This window comes from Suricata suricatta, chromosome 17 (assembly GCF_006229205.1).
Source record: "Suricata suricatta isolate VVHF042 chromosome 17, meerkat_22Aug2017_6uvM2_HiC, whole genome shotgun sequence".
In the NCBI taxonomy this organism is placed as follows: Eukaryota; Metazoa; Chordata; class Mammalia; order Carnivora; family Herpestidae; genus Suricata; species Suricata suricatta.
The window spans coordinates 40421162-40444536 of NC_043716.1; the positions used below are offsets into that span (position 1 = coordinate 40421162).

General features: G+C 39.1%; 1 protein-coding gene across 5 annotated transcripts in view; it reads right to left on the reverse strand.

The window, feature by feature from the left end:
• Positions 1-23375, reverse strand: part of GPATCH8 (G-patch domain containing 8) — a 100900-nt gene that overhangs the window by 24664 nt on the left and 52861 nt on the right. For all 5 annotated transcript variants that reach the window (XM_029927204.1, XM_029927205.1, XM_029927208.1 and 2 more), the window contains one exon: positions 21554-21640. In XM_029927204.1, coding sequence (XP_029783064.1) covers positions 21554-21640 — 87 coding nt within the window. The remainder of the gene's footprint in view (positions 1-21553; positions 21641-23375) is intronic.

The window sequence follows — 23375 nt, forward strand, 5'->3', positions numbered from 1 at the left end:
TGAACAAAGTGGGTATTACAATCAAAGATTACTGCACACACAAAAGAAAATAAGTCTATCTACAAGTGAGAGTCAGATAAAATACACAATAAATTTAGGTGGCCAAAATCTGATATTCGAATAGTCTGTTATAGAACATAAAGCAGCTATAAAATGTTTAAAATATAAAATGGAACACCTCTGGGGCGCCTGGGTGGCTCAGTGGGTTAAGCCTCCAACTTTGGCTCAGGTCAGTTCATGAGTTTGAGCCCTGCATCGAGCTCTGTGCTGACAGCTCAGAGCCTGGAGCCTGCTTCCGGTTCTGTGTCTCCTTCTCTCTCTGCCCCTCCCCCTCTCATGCTCTGTCTCTCTCTGTATCAAAAATAAATAAAACATTAAAAAAAAGGAACACCTCGGTGGCTCAGTCGGTTAAGCACCCGATTTTGGCTCAGGTAATGATCTCAGGGTTTGTGAGTTTGAGTCCCATGCCGGAGTCTGTGCTGACAGCTCAAAGCCTGGTGCCTGCTTTGGATTCTGTGTCTTCCTCTCTCTCTGCCTTTCCCTGTTTGCGCACGTGTGCTCTTTCTCAAAAATAAACAAACATAAAACAAAACAAAACAAAACTAGGCAGACTATAGGGGCACCTGGCTGGCTCAGTTGGTGACTCTTAATCTTGGGTTATGAATTCAAGTCCCACAGTGAGTGTAGAAATTGGTTCAAAATCTTAAAAAAAAAAGGGCGGGGGGGTAGGTGGGGAAGGCACCGGGCTGGCTGGCTCAGTCAGTAAGAGCATGTGACTCTTGATTTCAGGGTAGTGAATTCATGCCCCATGTTGGGCATGAAGCCTACTTAAAACAAAATAAACAAAACATAAAAACAAATAACCTAGGCAGACTGTGGAAAGAACCAAATGAGACTTTTATACAAGCTTATGGAATATACTAAAAACCACTGAATTGTTCACTTTAAAAATATATGAGTTTTATAGTATGCAAGTTATATATCGATTAAAATAAATGTGGTAAACTAAAAGAGGTACAAGTCAGTGTGAAATTACTTAGAATGAGGCACAGAGACAGATAATATGAAAAAGAGGTTTATTATTTAAAAAATTTTTTTAAAAATTGTGGGGGGGCATTTATTTATTTTTGAGAGACAGAGCGTGAACAGGGCAGGGACAGAGAGAGAAGGAGACACAGAATGTGAAGCAGGCTCCTGGCTCTGAGCTAGCTGTCAGCACAGAGCCCGACGTGGGGCTCAAACCCACGAACCGTGAGATCATGACCTGAGCTGAAGTTGGACGCTTAACTGAGCCATCCAGGCACCTCTACTTTTAAAAAATTTTTAATGTTTATTTTTGAGAGAGAAAGAGAGAGAGAGAGACCAAGTGTGAGGGGGGAGGGGCAGAGAAAGAGAGAGAGTGAGACACAGAATCTGAAGCAAGCAGGCTCCAGCCTCTGAGCTATCAGCACAGAGCCTGACACAGGGCTGGAACTCACGAACCGCTAGATCATGACCTGAGCTGAAGTCAGATGCTCAACCGATTAAGCCACGCAGGCACCCCGAAAAAGAGGTTTAAAATCCATAGAGTATATAGTATTAAGTGGAATCCCAGAAAAAGAGAATAGGCAGCATAGATGAGAGAAAAACATTTGAAGATATTAAAGGCTGAAAAATTTTCCAAACTACTAAGATATAACTCCAGAAATACAGGAAGCATGAAGTATACCACACAGGCTAAATAAAAATGTGCATCTAGACACACTGCAATGAAACTACAAAAGGACTAAAGACCATTAAATCATAAGATACCCAGGAAAAACTTAAAGATCACCCACAATTGGACTGACAGGAAGGAGACTCAAAAGCAAGACAAAGTAGAAGACAGCGTGCTTCAGTGTTCTCAGAGAAAATCCATTTCACATGTATAACAAATGAACTATTTTTTAGGAGTGATGAAATTAAGGCATTTCCAGATTAAAAAGCTTTACCACCAAGAGATTCATTAAAAAGAACCTTCCTAGGGCACCTGGGTGGCTCAGTAACTGGGGCATCTGACTTTGGCTCAGGCTCAGGTCACGATCTCTAGGTTCTCCAGGTTCACAAGTTCGAGCCCTGCATTGGGCTCTGTGCTGACAGCTCAGAGCCTGAAGCCTGCTTCGGATTCTGTGTCTCCTTTCTTTCTGTTCCTCCCCTGCTTGCATTCTGGTCTCTCTCTCAAAAAATAAACCCCCCCCCCCCAAAAAAGGACCTTTCAAAAGTAGTATTTCTGAAATCATAGATTGTGATTCACCAGTGTGTCATGACATTAATTTAGTAAATTATAACAGGCACAAAAAGGGGGGGAAGCCCCCAGAAAAATACAGAATATATTTCACATAAGGGTAAATTCTGTCTTGTAAAACTTTTGTTTCAGTTGTAAGTGGTTGCAATATTAAACATGGTTCTTTATTTATTTATTTTTAATGTTTCATTTATTTTTGAGGTGGAAAGAGACAGAGCAAGAGCAGGGAGGGGAAGAGAGAGGGACACACAAAATCAGAAGCAGGCTCCAGGCTCTGAGCTGTCAGCACAGAGCCCGACGCGGGGCTCGAACCCACAAACATGAGATCATGACCTGAGCCGAAGTCGGAGGCTTAACCCACTGAGCCACCCAGGCGCCCCTAGTTCTTTTATTTTTTGAGAGAGAGAGAGAGAGAGAGACAGCATGAGCAGGGAAAAGGAGTGGTGGGGGGAGGAAGAGGGAGAGAGAGAATATCTTAAGCAGGCTCCATGCTCAGTATGGAGCCTGATGTGGGGCTTGATTCCTTGATCCTGTGATCATGACCTGAGCTGAAATCAAGAGTCAGATCCTTAACTGACCAAGCCACCTAGGCACCCCTGTATTAAATGTTTCTTACTGTGGACCTGAATGTCACTGTTTCCTTAAGAATAAGCTTCAGGGAAAAGGAAAATGATGCCAGTAAAAAGGTCTGAAATACTGAACGTAAATGGTAAGCAATAAAAAAAATATATGTTTACATATAATAACAATATATATTATATATAATATATAACAAAACCAAAATATATATAATAACAAAAACGACATCTAATTTATAGGACTGAAAAAGGATAAAAAGCAAAGTGCTAGCAGGTATAGCCAAGTGTAACAGAAGAGGGCAAAGTTGTTCTAGAGTCCTTCTAATTGAGAAAGAGTTAACTTTAGACTTTGTTATGTTCAGCATAATTTAAACTTCCAAGGGTGATTATTAGAAGAACAGAAATAGTGAAGGGAGAAAAATAAGAAACCTCCAATTTTATAAAGGTAAGACAAGACAGAAAAATCAGCAAAACATAAAGTAAAAAGGCAGATAGAATAAGAAATCACAAGAAATGTTAAAGGTACTTGGACCCCTGGGTGGCTCAGTTGGTTAGGCATCTGACTCTTCATCTTGGCTCAGGTCACAACCTCACAGTTTGTTGAGTTCAAGCCCCATGTCAGGTTCCATGCTGGCAGCATGGGGCCTGCTTGGGATTCTCTCTCCCTCCCTCCCTCAAAATAAATAAACAAACATGAAAAGGGGAGAGGAAGGGAGGGAAGATGTACTAAAATATAGCCAGAAAAACAAAATCCAACTACATGCTGATTACAAGGGAAAGCCCCAAACTCAAGGACTTAGAAAGTTGGATGTTAAAGGATAGAAAAAGATATGCTGGGCAAACACTAGCCAAAATAAAGTGTTGCTGGAGCAACTATATTAATACTCAATTCTTTAAATTAAAAAAAAATTTTTTTTACATTTATTTACTTTTGAGAGACAGAGAGACACAGCATGAACAGTGGAGGGGTAGAGAGAGAGACACACACAGAATCTGAAGCAGGCTCCAGACTCTGAGCTGTCAGCACAGAGCCAAACACAGGGCTCAAACCCACAAACCGTGAGATTACGACCTGAGACGAAGTCAGATGCTCAACCGAGTCACCCGGGCATCCTTAAATTTTTTTAAAGTAACCTCTACAAGCAATGTGGGGCTTAAATTCATGACCCTGAGATCAAGAGTCGCATGCTCTACTCACTGAGCCAGGCAGGTGCCCCATCTTTTTTAGACTTTAAGGCAAAAGTATTACTTGAGATGGTGGCCAGTTATGGTATTAAATATTAAGAGGCAATTCTCCAAATAAGCTGCACAGCTAGTGTGAAAAGCCAACACAGACATGTTGGTTATCCACTGGTCTTAATGAGGTTTTGGCTCAAAACTGTGGGAAGGACCCAAAAAGGTGGCTCATTTTGCCTGAGCAGTTCCATTTAAAGGCTAGACATCAAAAGACATCTCAAAGCAAGCTGAGTACAGCTGATCTTTGAATGACTCTGAACTGCATGGATCCACTTATATGAGGATTTTTTTGAATAAATATACTGGAAAGTTTGGAGATTTACAACACTTTGAAAAAAAATTTGCAGATAAACCACATATACTAAAAATACCAAAAAAATTAAGAAAATGGTAGGTCATTAATGCATAAAATACTTGTAGATACTAGTTTACTGTGTCATTTATTACCATAAAACATGCAAACCTATTATATAAAGTTTAAATTTATCAAAACTTATGTACTCACAGACCTTAAATGGCACCACTGGCAGAGAGAAATGTGAACAAATGTAAAGATGATGTATTCACTCTTAACTGCATAAGAATTGCAGTACATGCTGTACTACTGTAATAATTTCACAGGAATCCCCGTTGCTGCTGGGGTGAGCCCCAGTGTTGAGAGTATCCACTTACAACGCTGTGATGCTAATCATCTCTGCATGAGCAGTTCATCTCTCTAGCAAATCGGGTACAACAGTAAAAAGTGATCTCTCCCAGTTCTTGTGTATTTTTCATCATGTTTAGTGCAATACTGTAAACCTTGAATAACACCACAGGACCCATACAAAGTGCCACTAGTGATGCTGAAGTGCTCACAAGCAGAGAAGAGTCATGACACTGTAAGAAAAAGTGAATTGCTTGATACATACTCTAGATTCACATCAGCAACAGTGGTTGCCTGCCATTACAAGATAAATGAATCCAATGTAAAGACCAATGTTAAAAAAAAAAAAAAAAAGGAAATCTGTGAAGCTGTCACTGTAGCTACATTAGTAGGTACAAAAACCTTGTACTTTTTGTGCAAAACCTTTTAATCTCCTATTGCAAATGCAGCTTTTGTGTTTCAGACTGCTATAAGAAAGGAACACATATGGAATTGATAAGGTTAAAAGATTTTTTTTTAATTTAATTTTTTTATATGTTTTATATTTATTTTTGAGAGACACAGAGAGACAGACCATGAGCAGAGGAGGGTCAGAGAGAGAGGGAGACCCACAGAATCTGAAGCAGGCTCCAGACTCTGAGCTGTCAGCACAGAGCCCGACGCGGGGCTCGAACCCACGAACTGTGAGATCATGACCTGAGCCAAAGCCAGACGCTTAACCAACTGAGCCACCCAGGCGCCCCAAAAGATGGCTTAATAATTTTATAAAGAGGTTTGGCTAAAACATATCAGGAAAAGCGGCTTCTTCCAACAAAGATGCAAAAGACAAGTTCCCAGACACTATTAAGAAAATGACGGAGGAGAAAGGTTATCTGCCTGAACAAGTTTTTAATGTGGTAAAAGTGTCCTACTCCGGGGATGGGGTGGGGGATGAGATGCTACAAATGGTATTTATTAGCAAGGAAGAGAAGCAAACACCAGGATTTAAGGCAGGAAGGGACATGCTAACACTACTGTTTTATGCAAATACAGTTGGGTTTATGATCAGGACTGCCCTTACCTTTATAGCTAACTTCCACCCCCACCTGCACCCCAACCCCCAGCCTTGAAGGGAAAAAATAAACACCAGCTGTCAGTTTTTTGGTTGCACAAGAAGGCCAAAAGGTTGGACAAGAGGAATGCTTTTTCTGGATTGGTTCCATCAGTGCTTTGTCCCCGAAGTCCGGAGTACCTTGCCAGTAACGGACTGCCTTCAATCCCTTACCCACCCAGAACCTGATGAGTTCTGCAGTGAAGGCACTGAAGTAGTCTATTTGCGCCCCCAAACAGAAAGTCCTTAATTCAGCCTCTAGATCAGGGGGTCACTACACACAGTACACTATAGAAAGGATTGTTAATACTATGAAAGAGAACCCCAAAAGAGAGAGTATCATGAAAGTCTGGGAGGATTACACCACCGAAGATGCCATTGTTGTTACGGAAAAGGCCATGAAAGCCATAAAATTCCCAAATAATAAATTCCTGCTGGAGAAAACCGTGTCCAGATGTTGTGCAGGACTTCGCAGAATTTACAACAGAGCCAATCACGGGAATCACGAAAGAGATAATACGGAGAAAAAAAAAGTGGTGGTGGTGAGGAAGGGTTTCAATATATGGATTTTGGAGAAACTCAAGAGCTAACAGACACCACACACCAGAGGAATTAACAGAAGACAACTAGATGGAGACAAATGCTTCCCTACCAGAGCCAGACAACAAGGAAGAAAATGTAGAAGCAGCAGTGCCAGAGAACAAGTTGACAGTAAACTATCTGGAGGAAGTGTTCTGGTTATGCAAGACCACTTTTGATTTCTTTCACCACATGGACCCATCTAGGATACAGGCACTGAAACTAAAGCAAATGGTGGAAGATGATGTATAGAAACATTTTTTTTAAATGAAAAAAAAAATCAGACAGAAATAATTATATCTTTCTATAAAGTTATAGTAAGTGTGCCAACTTCTCCTGCCTCTCCTTCTACCTCTTCTTCCCTTGACAGCAAGACCAACCCCTCCTCCTCAGCCTTCTAATGTGAATATGAAAACCTTTAGGATTATCCACTTCCACCTAATGAACCGTAATACAATCATCAGGTTGACAGTTAATAAGCTTCTCTGTTGTGTATGTGTGTTACTGTCTTTGGGTGAAAGTCTAGTAACTATATGACAAGAATTCAGAGAGATGTTTCTATGTCTCATCATCTCCTAAGTACTCATAATGTAGGACATCATGTGCAAGACTGTATGGAAGTGGACAGCCTATCCTTACACAGGAACAAGGTAAGCAACATTTGATAGGAAATTAATAATATGCTGGCTTTCTTAACTATTTATAACTTTGCTTTCAAAGAATTATATTATATACTGTATGTTTCTCTTATAACTGGAGAAGGTGAGTATCAACCTATCAACTCAGGGATATATATGTATTTTTAAAATGTAACAATATTTCTAATGATGTATTATGAATATGAATGTTGTATGCCATAAAAATTTTATAAGCATTCATTAGTGTAGAGTCTAGGCTATTGTGAAGCAATTGTACTGATGACACTAGACTACCATCAAGCAATCGTGCTGCTGCTTCTTCAATCATTGCATGAATCCTTATAAATTAATTTGTTTTTCACATTATCTTTTCATTTTTTTAAATGTTTGCTTATTTTTGAGAGAGAGAAAGAGCGTAAGCAGGGCAAGGCAGAGAGAGAGGTACAGAGAGAATCTGAAGCAGGCTCCATGCTGTCAGCATAGAGCCCAATATGGGGCTTAAACTCATGAACCATGAGATCATGACCTGAGCCAAAATCAAGAGACAAATGCTTAACTAAGTCACCCAGTCTCCTCAATCTTTTTCATTTTTGATGTATACCATTAGTAATAAGCCCAACATTTACGGCACACTGTGTCCTATAAGACAATACTGCGGTGCGTACTGACAGATTATTCATCTTCTAAACAGATGACATCAACTTACAGTACATACAGTAAGTACAGCAAATGTTATCTTCTCTTTCTTTAAAAGAATTTTAAAAAATATTTATTTACTTTTGAGGACAGAGAACAGAGGAGTAGCAGAGAAAGAGGGAGGGAGACAGAATACGAAGCAGCTCCAAGCTCTGAGCTGACACCACAGAGCCCAACACGGGGCTCAAACTCACAAGCCGTGAGATCATGACCTGAGCCCAAGTTGGACGCTTAACTGACTGAGCCACCTAGGCTCCTATATTCTCTTTCTTATGATTTTAATATTTTCTTTTCTTTTAAGGATATAGTATATAACAGATATACAAAATATGTGTTAGTTGACTGTTTCTGTTATTGGTAAGGCTTTGGTTAACAGTAGGCTCTTAGTAGTTAAGTTTTTGGGGAGTCAAAGTTTTTTTACAGATTTTGACTGTGGGAAGGATCATGCTCCTAACTCCCATGTTGTTCAAGGGTCAACTGCATATTCATTTGCTATAAAGTAGTACAGAAGAATGAGAAGGGCAAGTAAATGATAATGATTACTGGGGTGTCTGGGTGGCTCAGTCAGTTGAGCATCTGATTCTTTATTTCAGCTCATGATCCCAAGGTCGTGGGACTGAGCCCCATATCAGGCTTTCCACTGAAAGTGGAGCCTGGTTGGGACTGTCTCTTTTTCTTCCTCTGCCCCTTTCTCCCACTCACTCTCTAAAATAAATAACATTTAAAAAAATAAAAAATAAAAAAATAAAATAAAATAAGTAACATTAAAAAATGAGAAATGATTGTTAGCCTTTTATAATAAGGATAGATATTCGTCTCACAATCAGTAGCTCCTTCCAGTTAACAGATCTGAAGATAAGTCTCATTTCAAGGCCTTCTAACACTGGTCTTCTATTCAGTTTTGTATCTTCTGGATCCATTTTTATGGGAGTTCTATCATCTACCATTTCTCACATAAGCTACTTAATAAGTAAACAAGAAAAGGTTGTATTTTGTGGAATGCCAGTATTGAACTATTTGGATAAATTTATTAAAACTACATTATAATTTTTGTTATATTCAATCATTCACTATCATTTTTTCTAAGCACCCTGGATAGTTTCATGTTGTCTGGCTATTAAGCAACTTGTGGATGGCCTTCTTTATCAGTGCTGGTTTTCCCGAGACAGAAGTCAGAAAACTTACTTTCCCAACCTCCCTTAAAACCAGAGTTCAGGGGCACCTGGGCGGCTCAGTTAAGCATCCAATTCTTGACCTCAGATCAGGCCATGATATCACAGTTTGTGAATTAAAACATGTCCCCATGTCGGGCTCTGCACCGACAGTGTGGGGCCTGCTTGAGAGTCTCTTCCTCTCTTTCTGTCCCTTCCCCGTGTGCATGCACACATGCTCTCCCTCTCTCAAAATAAACTTAAAAACAAAAACCCAGTGTTTAGATATATGATCTTCTCATCAGATACATCTGCCTAAGACTTTAATTCAAAAATCAGCAGTATAAAGAAGTAGATGTCAACTAGAACATATCTTCTAGTAATGGTGGCTAAAGAAACACTTAAATTCTATCTTGGTTTTTATTTAATTCTATAAGATACTATTTTTATAGTATTTATATAGATTTGAAAGATTTATTACTTCAAACAAGAGAAGATGGAGTTAAACACACATACACACACACACCACTTAGGATAAATACTGATTTGTAAAAGATACTTTATTGCACCCCAGGCCTCTAAATCATGTTCCTCCTTTCTAAAGTATGTTCTTTAAAATTTCTTTTAGGAGAGTCTTTTGGTGGCAAACTAATTTTCTAACTGAAGATTTATTTTTATCTTTAATCTTAAAGACATTTTGCTGAGTGTACAATTCTAGGATGACCGTTGTTTACACTAAGCACCTTTAAGATTCCACTAGATTCAAACAGAATCAACTTTGTATTCTGACTTCTTTGTTCCTGCCAACAGTTCTCTGAAGCTCAATCTGTAAATTGTGTTTTTCATCAATTCTGGAATCTTCTTTGAGCCTCTGCCCTATTCTTTTTCTTTCTTTCTAAAACTCTATCTAGTACATATTAGAGTTTCTTATTCTTTATCACTAACTCTTAACCTCTTTCACATATTTTCGATTTCTTTTTCTTTCTTGTACTCCCTCCACTATTTGCTACATTCTGGGTATTTCTTCTCATGTGTTATAATTTAATATTCAGCTTTGTGTAATCTGCTATTAAATCCTTTCACTGAGGTTTTATATTGTCTCTTGTCCTTTACTTCTAATCTCAATCCCTTTTATTTCTTTAAACATACTAAATAAGCTTCATTTATTTGTTGTATTTGAGCTGACAATTCCAGTAACTTCAGCCTTAAAGGGTCTGATTCTGCTCCCTTTTTTCCCTCCCCTGCTAACTCTAGCCCGTAATTTCTAGTTTCTCAGTTGGGTTTGTGTTATGACTGTGATCTCCTTTTTGGAGAACTTTGTCTAGAAGTTTTTTACACTTAAAATCACTCTAGAGAAGTTTGAATTTGCTTCTTCCCAAAGGCCTGAGACCACTTAAAACCATGTATTTCATTTTTTATGTTTATTTTTTTATTTTGAGAGAGAGGATAGAGAGAGAAAAAGAGAGAGAGAGAGAGAGAGAGAGAGACAGACAGACAGACAGACAGACAGACAGACAGTATGCTAGCATGGGAGGAGCAGAGAGGGAGGGAGGGAGAGAATCCTAAACAGGCTCCATGCTCATCACACAGAGCTCCAATATGAGACTCAAACTCACAAACTATGAGATCGTGACCTGAGCCATAATCAAGAGTTGGAAGCTTAATCGACTTGAACTACTCAGGCCTCATATTTCATTTAGTACTACTTCATAAATATTTTTTCAACCTATAAAAATAATTGAGGAAATACATTTGTTTTTTTAAAGGATTTCATTTCATTGAGACAAAAAAAGCACAAGTGGGGTAAGGGCAGAGAGAGAGAGAGAGAGAGAGAGAGAGAGAGAGAGATTGATTGATTGATTGATTCCAAGCAGGCTCTGCATTGACACAGCACAGAGCTTGACGCAGGGCTCAAACTTATAAACTGTAAGATCATGAATAGAACTGAAATCAAGAATCAGACACAACTCATTGAGGCACCTAGGCACCCCTGAATAACACTTTTTCAAGAAGTTACTAGGATATAAACTGCAGAAATGATAAGGAAAAACTCAGCAGAATGACTGGCAGGCTCTTAAGGTATTTACACATAGCTTTTAGGTTCACAGAAGCAGAGCTACTAGCGTGTCAGATCAGAATGTACATGCTATCTGCCTTCACAAAACAAAAGCGATAGAAATACTATAAAACAGGCTAAGTAGAGACAGTAAAGAGTTTAGCCTATTACTCTACCTGCAGTAAAAGTTAAAAAAAACTTTATTCAAAACTGAAAATCAAATAATGTATTTATTATTATGTTACCATATTTAATTGTATGCTACATACTAAGTATATTTATTAATATTAGGTGGTGGAAAAAATGGAAGGGAATACAAAGAGGAGAGCAAGGTAACCTGCCACTGCTTACAGCACGAAAATAATGGACATTATCTAAAAGAGAGAACAAAGGGTAATTTTAATAAGATAAAGGTAACAAAAATAAAATTTACCCTATGTCCATCCATATCTAACTATCTCTACATTACAGAGTCAGTGACTTTAAAAATGAGTGTTACATTGGGGTGCCTAGGTGGCTCAGTCAGTTGGGCATGCGACTTTGATTCAGGTCATGATCTCATGGGTTTGAGCCCCACCATCGGGTTCTGTGCTGTCTCCCTTTCTCTTTGCCCCTCCCTTGCTCTCACTCTCTCTCAAAACTAAATAAACATTAAAAAAAACAAATATTTAATGGGGCGCCTGGGTGGCTCAGTCGGTTAAGTGTCCAACTTCAGCTCAGGTCATGATCTCATGGTTTGTAGGTTCAAGCCCATGATGGGCTCTGTGCTGACAGCTCAGAGCCTGGAGCCTGCTTCAGATTCTATATGTGTGTCTCTTTCTCTAGCTCTTCCCCACTCGCACAGATTCTCTCTCTGTCTCAAAAATAAATAAACCTTAGGGCGCCTGGGTGGCTGAGCTGGTTGAGCGTCTGACTTCAGCTCAGGTCATGATCTCACAATTCGTGGGTTTGAGCCCCAAGCTGGGATCTACGCTGACAGCTCGGAGCTTGGAGCCTGTTTCAGATTCTGTGTCTCCCTCTCTCTCTGACCCTCCCCTGCTCATGCTCTGTTTCTCTGTCTCAAAAAAAAAAACAAACAAACAAACAAAAAAACCACATTAAAAAATTATAAAAAATAAACCTTAATTTTAAAAAAAGTTTAAAAAATGAGTATAATATAAAAAAAACCAAACCTATCATCACATAAAATATAAAAAACTGGGATGTTTGTATTTAAAAATAAAAGTAAGGAGACTCCAACCATCTCTCATTTCATACATGTCAAAAAGGTAAAAATAAAGACATAAAACACCTTAATAATATATTAATGTGTGTGGCCTGAAAATAGGGAACATACCTTTCAATAAAGTACTCATAGGGGTGCCTGGGTGGCTCAGTCAGTTAAGCGTCTAACTCTGGCTCAGGACATGATCTCCCAGTTCCTGAGTTTGAGCCCCATGTCAGGCTCTATGCCGACAGCTCAGAGCCTGGAGCCTGCTTCAGATTCTGTGTCTCCTTTTCTCTCTGCCCCTCTCCCTCTCATGCTCTGTCTCTTGCTCTCAAAAATGAATAAAACACATTAAAACAAATATAAGTGATTTTTAAAAAAGTACTCATAAAATGTTCACCAAAAAAGACTATGCTAGGCTACAGTGGAAACCATAATAAATTCCAAGAAAAGATAACAGAGAACATTATGCACATGGTAAAACAAAACTATGTTTTTTATTTTTTTAAAACGATTTTACTTTTAAGTAATCTCTACACCCAATGTGGGGTTTAAATTTATAATCCCACAATCAAGAGTCGCATGCTCTACTGACTGGGGACAGTCAGGTGCCATAGGGATTAACATGTTTAAAGCCTTTTCTATAAATCTGAAACCACAGAATTTCTGGGGGAAAAATGGCAATGACAACATTATTTATCAATATATGCAGCTGAAAAAGTGCTCAGGAAAAATACAGAGGTTCCACTACTTAATGTAGTAGAATAACAAAAAGAAAAGCCACACTCTGGATAAACTCTTACACATGTATACCAGGAAGTATGTTTTCATTTATATAAAGTTCAAAAACACATAAAATTAAATAATGTAAGTTTAGGGATATAAAACACATTTTTATCCATTTTAAAACCATTTTAAGAGGGGACAATAAGGGACGCCTGGGTCAGTTAAGCATCGACTCTTGGTTTCAGGTCGGGTTATGATCTCAGTTCATGAGTTTAAGTCCTACGTCAAGCTCTGCACTAACTATGCAAAACCTGCTTGGGAATCTCTCTCTCTCTCAAAATAAACAACTTCAAAAAAAAAAAATGGACAATAAAAGAGGAGTTAAATTTTTCTGACTCACTCTACGAAGCCAGTATTACTCTTATACGAAGACATCACAAGAAAACTGCGAACTAATTACCTCTTGTGAATACAGATGCAAAACTCCTCAACAAAATGCCAGCGACTGAATCCAGCAGCATAGTAAAAGAGCTATACACCATGACCAAGTAGGACTTATCCCAGGAATGCAAAGTTGGTTCAACAAACAAAAATGAATTAATGTAATACACCATATAAATAAAGGAAAGGGGTGCCTATTATTTCAGTAGATGCAGTAAAAAAAGAAAAGAAAAAAACATTTGACAAAATCCAACACCCTGTTATGACAAAAATACTCAACAAACTACAAATACAAGGGAAGTCCCTCCATCTGATTTGGGCTTCAATGAAAAAGGCCCACCTAACATCATACTTAAAGACTAAAAGTTGGAGCACCTGGGTGGCTCAGTCAGTTGGGCGGCCGATTTCAGCTCAGGTCATGATCTCATGGTCCCTGAGTTTGAGCCCAGAGTCAGGCTCTATGCTGACAGCTCAGAGCCTGGAGCTGCTTTAGATTCTGTGTCTCCCTCTTTCTCTGCTCCTCCCCCACTCAAGCTGTCTCTGTCTCAAAGATAAAAAACCATTAAAAAAAAAAAAAAAAAGACTAAAAAAAAAAAAAAAGACTAAAAGCTTGGCCCACTAAGATCAGAACAGAGATGTCTGCTCTTGCCATTTCTATTTAATACTATAATGGAAGTTCTAGGTAGGTGACAGGTTTGTCTATCAGGATTAGGCAACTTATCCCATTGTTTTCTATGGGCATCCTTTTCTTTTCTTTTTTTAAAATTTTTTGTAATGTTTTATTTATTTTTGATACAGACAGAGACAGAGGGGGAGGGGCAGAGAGAGAAGGAGACACAGAACTGGAAGCAGGCTCCAGGCTCTGAGCTGGCTGTCAGCACAGAGCCTGATGCGGGGCTCGAACCCACGAATGTGAGATCTGACCTGAGCCGAAGTCGGAGGTTTAACCGACTGAGCCACCCAGGTGCCCCTGGACATCCCTTTCAAAATCTCCGCTCATCGCTGTTCCATTCCTGAGGCCCTTCAATAGATCCAGATCAGGCCCATCTATGTCAGCACAACTCCAGGTACCTCTCCTCACTGAATTTGGATTCCAAACTCATTTTCCCTTGTGCTATGCACCCTTTTTACAACCTAGATGTAACAACACCATCACCCAAACTCCACCACCGGCTCCCCCTGGGGGGTTTTATTAGTACAATGGCACAATTGGTCAACACCCTAATACCTCTAAGTGCTCTCCGTGCCTTCCAGTATCTCTAGTTCCTCAGCTTACTTTATATAGTGAAGCTGAGGTTCACTCCCTTCTCCAGCCCGCTTCACTTAGGTCAATACGAGCTGTGTTCTTACCATTGGTCCTGGGTATCTCCCTGGTCTCCTCCTTGGTGGCAACGGGCTTAGGAATGGGGGCACTCATACACTCTATAGATGCCACCCAGGATTTGTCAAAAAACCTACAGGTCGCCATCGAGGCTTCAGCAGCGTCCCTAGCTTCTCTTCAACAGCAGATCACTTCCCTGGCTCAGGTAACCCTACAAGACAGGCGAGCCTTAGACCTTCTGATGGCCGACAGAGGGGGGACCTGCTTCTTTCTCTGCAACAAATGCTATTACTTAAATGAAACAGGTACCGTAGAAACCAACATACAAAATTTGGCCAAGGTACAGGAATCCCTTAAGATCCAATACCCAACCCCAGAACAATCCTCCAATTGGTGGTAATCCCCCATAATGACCTGGGTAATCCCTATATTAACGACAATACTAGTCGTATGTTTTCTACTCATGCTTGCTCCTTGTGTTCTGAGATTCATCAAAGGCCGCATCCAGAAGATCTCTAGAGTGGCAGTGAACCAAATGCTCCTACACCCCTATTCCCACCTGCCTGTCACCGACCCTTACTATAACAACACCACCCCTTTGTCAGCAGGAAGTAGCTTGACTTGAGTCATCGCCCTCTAACACCAAAAAGGTCGGAATGACAGGGTCAGCGGGCTCGGGGAGAGAAGCACCTGGCTGCCGGCATTTGCCCTGGCCGCCCTCTGCTGGCTCTCCTGAAACACATCCTCTGCTCTGGCCACATCTCTGCCTTACAGGGGCTTCTCCGTCCCCCAGAAACACATCGGAGGTTGCTGTCCCATATAAGGCCCAGTCCTTTGTTCTCCTGCCTGACTTCCCTGGTCCATTCAGTCCAGACCCGAGAACCTCGCCTGAGCTCTGTAATAAAGGGTGCTCTGATCTCTTTTCTCAGTCTCTCTGTATTGTGACTTTTTTTTACCGAATTTAACCTTACATCAGGGCAAATAGATACAGAGGAAAATGAGGTATCCAGATTGGCAAGAAAGAAGTAAAATTATCTTTATTCATAGATGATAGGATATGTAATAAATCCTAAAGAATTCACACACAAAAACTATTCGACCTAACAAGGAAGTTTGGCAAAACTGCAGGATACAAGATCAATATACAACTATCAGTAGTATTTAAAAGAGTATTTAGGATAAATTTAACAAAAGAAGTATAAAACTTAAAAAACATTAGTGAGAGAAATTAAAGAAAATGTAAAGAAATGGAAAAACATCCTAGGTTCATGGATTGGGAGACTTAACAATGTTAAAATGACAATAACTACACAAACTGACCTACAGATACAACATAATCCTTATCAGAATCCCAGCAGACTTCTTTGTAGAAACTGACAGATTCTAAAATTTATATAGAATTTCGATGTATCAAGAGTTGCCAAAAACAATCCTGAAAAAGAATAAAGTAGGAAAGCTCACACTTCCCAACTGCAAACCTTACTACAAAGTGACAATAACTGAGATTGTCTAGTTGCTAAGACCATGTAGTGAAGAACTATCTTTTCAACAAACAGTGCTGAGACAACTGGGTAGCCACATGCAAAAGACTGAATTGGGACCCCTAACAAATATGGCATACAAAAATTAATTCAAAATAGATCAAAGGCCTAAAAAAAAAAAAAAATAACCGCTTAGAAGGAATCACAGGTGTAAATTTTCATGGCCTTGGATTAGGCAATGGGTTCTTATATATATAACATTAAAAACACAAGCAACAAAAGAAAAAGAGAATGGACTTCACCAAATTTTAAAACTTTGTGCACCAAAGAACATTATCAAGTGAAAAGACAAACGAAATGGAAGAAAATATTTGCAAATCATATATCTGACAGGGGTCTCATTTCCAGAATGAGGGGGAGAGACAATCCCAAGCAGGTTCCATGCTCAGTGCAGAGTTCAATGTAGGACTCCATTCCATGACCCTGGGATCATGACATGAGCAGAAATCAAGAGTCTAATGCTCAGCCGACGAAGGCACCCAGGTGCCCCCATACAGAGTTCTTATAACAATAAAAGGGCAGCCCAATTTAAAAATGGGCCAAAGAAGGGGTGCCTAGGAGGCTTGGTTGGTTAAACTTCCCGACTTCAGCTCAGGTCATAATCTCACTATTTGTGAGTTGAGCTCCGAGCTGGGCTTGCTGCTGTCAGTGCAGAGTCCATTTTGGATCCTATGTATCACCCCCTACTCCAACGCCCCCCACCCCCCCACGCTCTCTCTCAAAAATAAATACTTTTTAAAAATGGGCAAGGGGCACCTGGGTGGTTCAGCTGTTTAAACATCCAACTTTGGCTCAGGTCATGATCATACAGTTTATGGGGGAGCCCTATGTTGGACTCTGTGCTAACAGCTCAGAGCCTGAAGCCTGCTTGAATTCTGTCTTCCTCTCTCTCTGCCCCTCCCCTGCTTGTGCTCTCTCTCTCAAAAATAAACATTAAAAAAATTTTTTTAAGTAAATAAAAATATCTTCTCGTTATATAAAAAAATAGTCAATGGTATCAAAATGGGACTGCATTTTTCCCGTGAAAATTTAAACCTATTTAAATTTAGAGCCAAATATAGCTCTACAACTATGTCCAAATATAATTTTCATAAACATGAAAATAAAAAAATAAAATAATGGAAGGTAATGTAAAGGAGACAGTAAATGTAGAGACTATTCTCTTTAAGAAGTTTAGTTCTAGGGGCGGCTAGGTGGCTCAGTTGGTTGAGCGTCCAACTTTGGCTTAGGTCATGATCTCACAGTTCGTGGGTTCAAGCTCCATGTCAGGCTCTGTGCTGACAGCTCAAACCCTGCAGCCTGTTTTGGATTCTGGGTCTCCCTCTCTCTCTCTGCCCCTTCGCCGCTCACACTGTGTCTCTCTGTCTCAAAATAAACATTAAAAAAAAAAAAACGTTTAGTTCTAAAGACATGTAAAAAAGAGAAGATTGTAGCTACAGTGAGTGGGAGTCAACAGAGTGAGGGGTTTTTTTAGTTTTAGTGGTTCTCTTCCCCCACAAATGTGAGAGTTTGTTTTACTGGTGATAGCAAAAGAATGAGTAATGAGAGGCTGCCAAGGTTACACCTTTACAAAGATGTAAAAGTCCTTGATAAGACAGGTCAAAGATCCAGAATTCATTGGTAGGAATTAACCTTTCAGAGTTGGTGAAATGAGAGAAATATTAAGGACAGGAGTAGACGGGCCCAAGTGTATTCATCTACCTTTAATATACATTATAGGATTAAATTTAGAGCCATGGTCTAAATTTAAGCTTGTCTGATGGGCCAAATTTTCTTTGTTAAGTTTTCTACAAGGAGTAAGGGAAGGTGGAGGAAGGACAAGGGTGGCTGAGGGAAGATGAGGGCCTGAAAACCAATGTTTGACTGAAAGCTGAGGGGACTAAGCAGAAGACGATTTATGGAAAAGATTACTTGATCATTCTGGGAGCACAGTGAAGCAGAACCAGTCTCATACTGCACTACAGTAAAAGATGTAGAAATTCAAGTGTCTGTATTTAGCAAAAACAGGTGTTTTGTGGTCTTGAATAAAGTGGTTCAGGGGAAAGTGCTAAAGCCAGTCAGTTCAAAAGGGTTGACTAGTGCATAAAGAAAAGGGTAGGGAGAAGATATTACGAAAGGGAAAAGGGGAATATTTCACCATGTTATAATTCTGGATAAAACAAAACATAAAAAAAAAATTTTCATTAATTTAGTAGGCTTTATGCCCAGCGTGGAACCCAATGCAAGGCGTGAGTTCCTGACCCTGCGATCAATACCTCAGCCAAGATCCAAGAGTCAGCCAGACCCAAAACACAAAAAATGTAATATACAGCTGAGCTCAACAAGACAGGGGAATCCCTACATGCTTCAAGATGAGGCCTCAGGACCTTGATGGTAAAAGGCAAATAAGCTCTCCCTGCGAAAAGTTGAGAAATATGAAGAGTTCTCTCCAATGGGGACCTGGCTGGCTCAGTTGGTAGAGCATGCAACTCTTGACCTTGGGGTTGGGGGTTTGAGCCCCATGTTGAGTATAAAGATTACTTTAAAAAATAAATAAAAAGTTTTTAAAAAGAGCTGTCTTCATTCTTTAAACAGGAACTAAAAAAACTGCACTATTATCATTATCTGCTGTCTCTTGAAAGCATCAAGAAACTCACCATCTATATCAGGATATAAACAGAAATAAGAGATTGTAATTTCAGACCAGTTCATTGGTAGACCTAAAGGATTTACACTTTCTACTCAAAACAAGAACCCCTAGTTTAGGTATTAACATTTTAAGACCATCAGTTAAAGACCTTATGATGTTGCCTATGTGGTTTTTATAGCCATTCTATCTGGCTAAGAAAGGTTCTTTATCAATTTGGATAACTTTTCATCATGCATGAATGCAGAACATTATATAATGCTTTTTTTTAAATTTTTTAAATGTTTTATTTATTTTTGATACAGAGAGAGACAGAGCATGAGAGGGGGAGGGGCAGAGAGAGAAGGAGACACAGAACTGGAAGCAGGCTCCAGGCTCTGAGCTAGCTGTCAGCACAGAGCCTGATGCGGGGCTCGAACCCACGAATGTGAGATCTGACCTGAGCCGAAGTCCGAGGCTTACCCAACTGAGCCACCCAGGTGCCCCTCTTTTTACTTTTTTACATTTATTGAGATGATCACATAGCTTTTTTCATTTAATCTCTTAATGTGGTTGACTGTATTTCTAACATTAAATCAATCTTGCATTCCTGGCATAACTGATACATCCTGAATTGATTCTGTAATTGCTCATGTTTTAAGATTTGCATATATATTATAAACCAGAGTTTCATGTAAATATCCTTATCAGGATTTAGCATCAAGGTGGTACCAGACTCTCGTTCAATGAGTGGGGAGTTTTTTCTTTATTTTCAATTCTCCGGAAGATTACAAATTTTTGGTTAAGACTGAAGTGATTTCCTATATGAATTTTGATAGAATTTACTAAGTGAAGTTATTTAGGCTTTCTGGAAAGAGTTTTTTACTACAGATTCAATTTATATAATAGGTACAGAATTACTGAAGTTTTCTTTTCTTAGTATACTTTAGCAAGTTCTATTTCTTAGGAATTTGCCCATTTAAACCTAATTTTTGGGGCACCTGGGTGGCTCAGTCGGTTAAGCCTCCGTCTTCGGCTCAGGTCAGATCTCACGTCCGTGGGTTCGAGCCCCGCATCAGGCTCTGTGCTGACAGCTAGCTCAGAGCCTGGAGCCTGCTTCCAGTTCTGTGTCTCCTTCTCTCTCTGCCCCTCCCCCTCTCATGCTCTGTCTCTCTCTGTACCAAAAATAAATAAAACATTAAAAAAAATTTTTTTTAAAAAACCTAATTTTTGCATTCAATAGAATAAAGTTAATCATAATATTTTTATCATTCAGTGCTGCCTACTACTACATCTGCAGTAATGTCTTCTTTCTTGATTATGAATACTGGATTTTAAAGTTATGGTCTTTCTTAATATTACGAGTACATCAAAAAGCTTTTTGGCTTTATTTTCTGCTTCATTTCTTTTAACTTTTATTATCTTTTATTATTTCTTTGCGTATACTTTGCTATTCTTTTTCTAACTTCCTGAGAGAAATGTTTACTTCACTTTTTGCTTTCTCTAACAGAGCATTTAAGGATATGTATCTGTTATCAAATATATTACTTGAGGTGGGTGCCTGAGTGACTCAGTCAATTAAGTGTCCAACTTTAGATAAGGTCATAATCTCATGGTTCACAATTTGGAGCCCCACATTGGTCTCTGTGCTGACAGCTCAGAGCCTGGAACCTGCTTCAGATTCTGTGTGTTGTCCCCTCTCTCTTTGCCCCTCCCACGCACTCTCTCTCTCAAAAATAAATAAGCATTAAACAATTAAAAAAATATATTACTTGCTGTTACTTCTATAAATTTTGAAATATAGTATTTTTATCTTTCAGTTCAAAATATTTTCCAATTACCACTATGAGTTTTTTCTTTCACTGAATGGAAACTAACAATTTTCTCAAACCTAACACAGTTTTGTTTTTATTATCATCTTTTATTTTAAAAATTGGTTGCTTTGTGGCTTGATCAATTTGATTTCAATTCTTCAAAATTGTTGATACTTTGTTTATGACACAGATTATGGCAGAAAATTTTGTTTAAATAAATGTTCCATATATGTTCAAAATTTTTTTATTTTCAGAGTAATTGGATTCATGGTTCTATACCAAACATTAGGTGGAATTTATTAATGTGTTATTCAAATCTTTCAAATGTCTTTGCTGATTTTTTTTCTTCTACTTTTTGAATCAGTTACTGAAGGAGATATATTAAAATCTCCCACTGTTGTGGCAAATATAACATTTTTCCTTACAGTTGTCAGATTTTGTGTTGCATATATTTTTATGGTAGAACAGATTTTAAAAATTAAATACCTTTTCCCTCTTCTCACTTTAAGGATCATGACCAATAATCTTGTTTCTTATCTTCAAATTTACCTATTTTTTGGTAGAGACTGGGCACAGTACATCTTGAAAGGCATGTTTCCTGGACAGTCTATTTGAAAGCTAACTTATAACATGGTTTAAACTGCAGTTTTCTATAATCCCTTAAATAGGAAAATACTAAAGTTCTCAATTTATTGTTCTTAAAATATTTCATCCATTAAAAAACAAAAGGCTTACCAATACTTTCAAGTTCCCAAAGGACTCTTAATCATCCCAACAGACTTATGAAGTATTAGGTCTACAGTTTTTTATAAAGGCAATAAATAGGAAAGTAACAGAAACCTGAGGCCTACTACTAATCATCACCAAATGTCAAATAAATGCCATCCTCAAAAGAGATTCTCCTCACCAAAACACGTATTACTTTCAGTGTGAGCATGCAGCATATAAGACTGCCTTCATTTAAGTACCTTGTACTTCTGTCTCAATTCTTCAGTGTCTTCTTTTTCTACTTCTAAGACACGGCGCCGTTCGGTAGCATCTTCAGCATAATCGAGCTTCACAAAAATAGATATCATTAGTCTTAACTCCTAAAGAACCCACAATTATCTATTAAAAAGTCATTTGTACAACTACAATATTGCATGAAAATTAAAAACTTCGGATTATACTCAGCTACCTCTTGCTTTATTGTCACCCCCACAGAGAAATATGTGTGCCAAATAGCTAATTAATCCTTTCATGCTGGTGGTTCCCAACAGGGCACATTTTTTGATAACAACAGACTTGACTTTACTGTTCAATACCAAAGAATGAGGAATAAATGGAGAAAAGATTTTAGTCAATGAAAAGAAGGTATCACAGATGATAGCTGTACAGAGGGGCAAAGTTTCTACCATAGCAAACGTGTTTAAAGTTGAACAACAATGGCTAATGAAATGAGCACCAGGGTCTGGGTTTTAAGTCTGATCTTGCCTTGTGGTACAACCCTGAACAAAACATTCAGCTTCATGGAGCCCCTGGGTGGCTCAGTCAGTTAGGCATCCAACTCTTGATTTCTTTTCAGATTGGGCCAGGAGACTGAGCCCTGCATAGGGCTCAGTGCTAAGCATGGAGCTTGCTTGGGGTTCTCTCCCTACCTCTCCCTCTCCCCTGCTTGTAAGCATTCTCTTCTTTCTCTCAAAATAAAAAACAAAAAAACCCCCCTAAAAAACCAAAAACATCCAACTTCTTTATGCCTCTGTTAAACCAGGGGAATTATCTGTCATCTACCTGCCTCAAAGGCAGCATCAAGTGAGATATAAAAAATATATATATTTGTGAGGAAGGGTGGAGGGGGTGCCTGGGTGGCTCAGTTGGTTAAGCATCGGAATCTTGGTTTCAGCTCAGGTCATAATCTCACGGTTTCATGGGTTCGAATCCCACATCTGGCTCTGCACTGCCAGTGCAGAGCCTGCTTGGGGTTCTCTCTTTCTCCCCCTCTCTCTCCCTCCCCGACTTGCGCTGTCTCTATCTCTCTAAAAATAAATAAGTTTTTAAAAAATTTAAAAATATATATTAACTTTTTATTTTAGAAAGACAACATGAGTGTGGGAGAGGCAGAGGGAGAGAGAATTTTTATTTATATATTTATTTTTTAAATAAAGAATATTTATTTATCTTTGTTTGAGAGAAAGAGTGCAAGTGGGTGAGGGACAGAGAGAGAAGGAGACAGAGGATCCAGAGTGGGCTCTGTGCTGACAGCAGGGATCCCGATGTGGGGCTCAAGCTCAAACTGTGAGACCCATGACCTTAGCTGAAGTTGGACACTTAACCAATTGAGCCACCCACGTGCCATGAGAAAAAAATTTTTTAAGTTTATTTACTTATTTTGAGAGAGAAAGCACACATGTGAGTGGGGAGGGGCAGAGAAAGAATCCCAAGGAGGCTCCATGCACTGCAGGGAGACTGATGTGGGGCTCAAACTCAGTAACCATGAGATCATGACCTGAGCTGAAATTAAGAGTCAGACCTTTAATAGACTGAGCCATCCAGGAACCCCTAGAGAGAGAGAATTTTAAGCAGGCTCCATGCTCTGTGCTGAACTCATGCCTCTGGGATCACGACCTGAGCTGAAATCAAGAGTCAAACGGTCAACCAACTGAGCCACCGAGGCACCCCGGAATGCCCAGAATGTAAAAAATATCTTTAAATGATCAAAGAAAAATATTAAAACTACACTCTAATATATGTATTCTTGCATTAGCATCTGAATTTGGAATTAATATGAATAAATACAACATTAAAAAAACT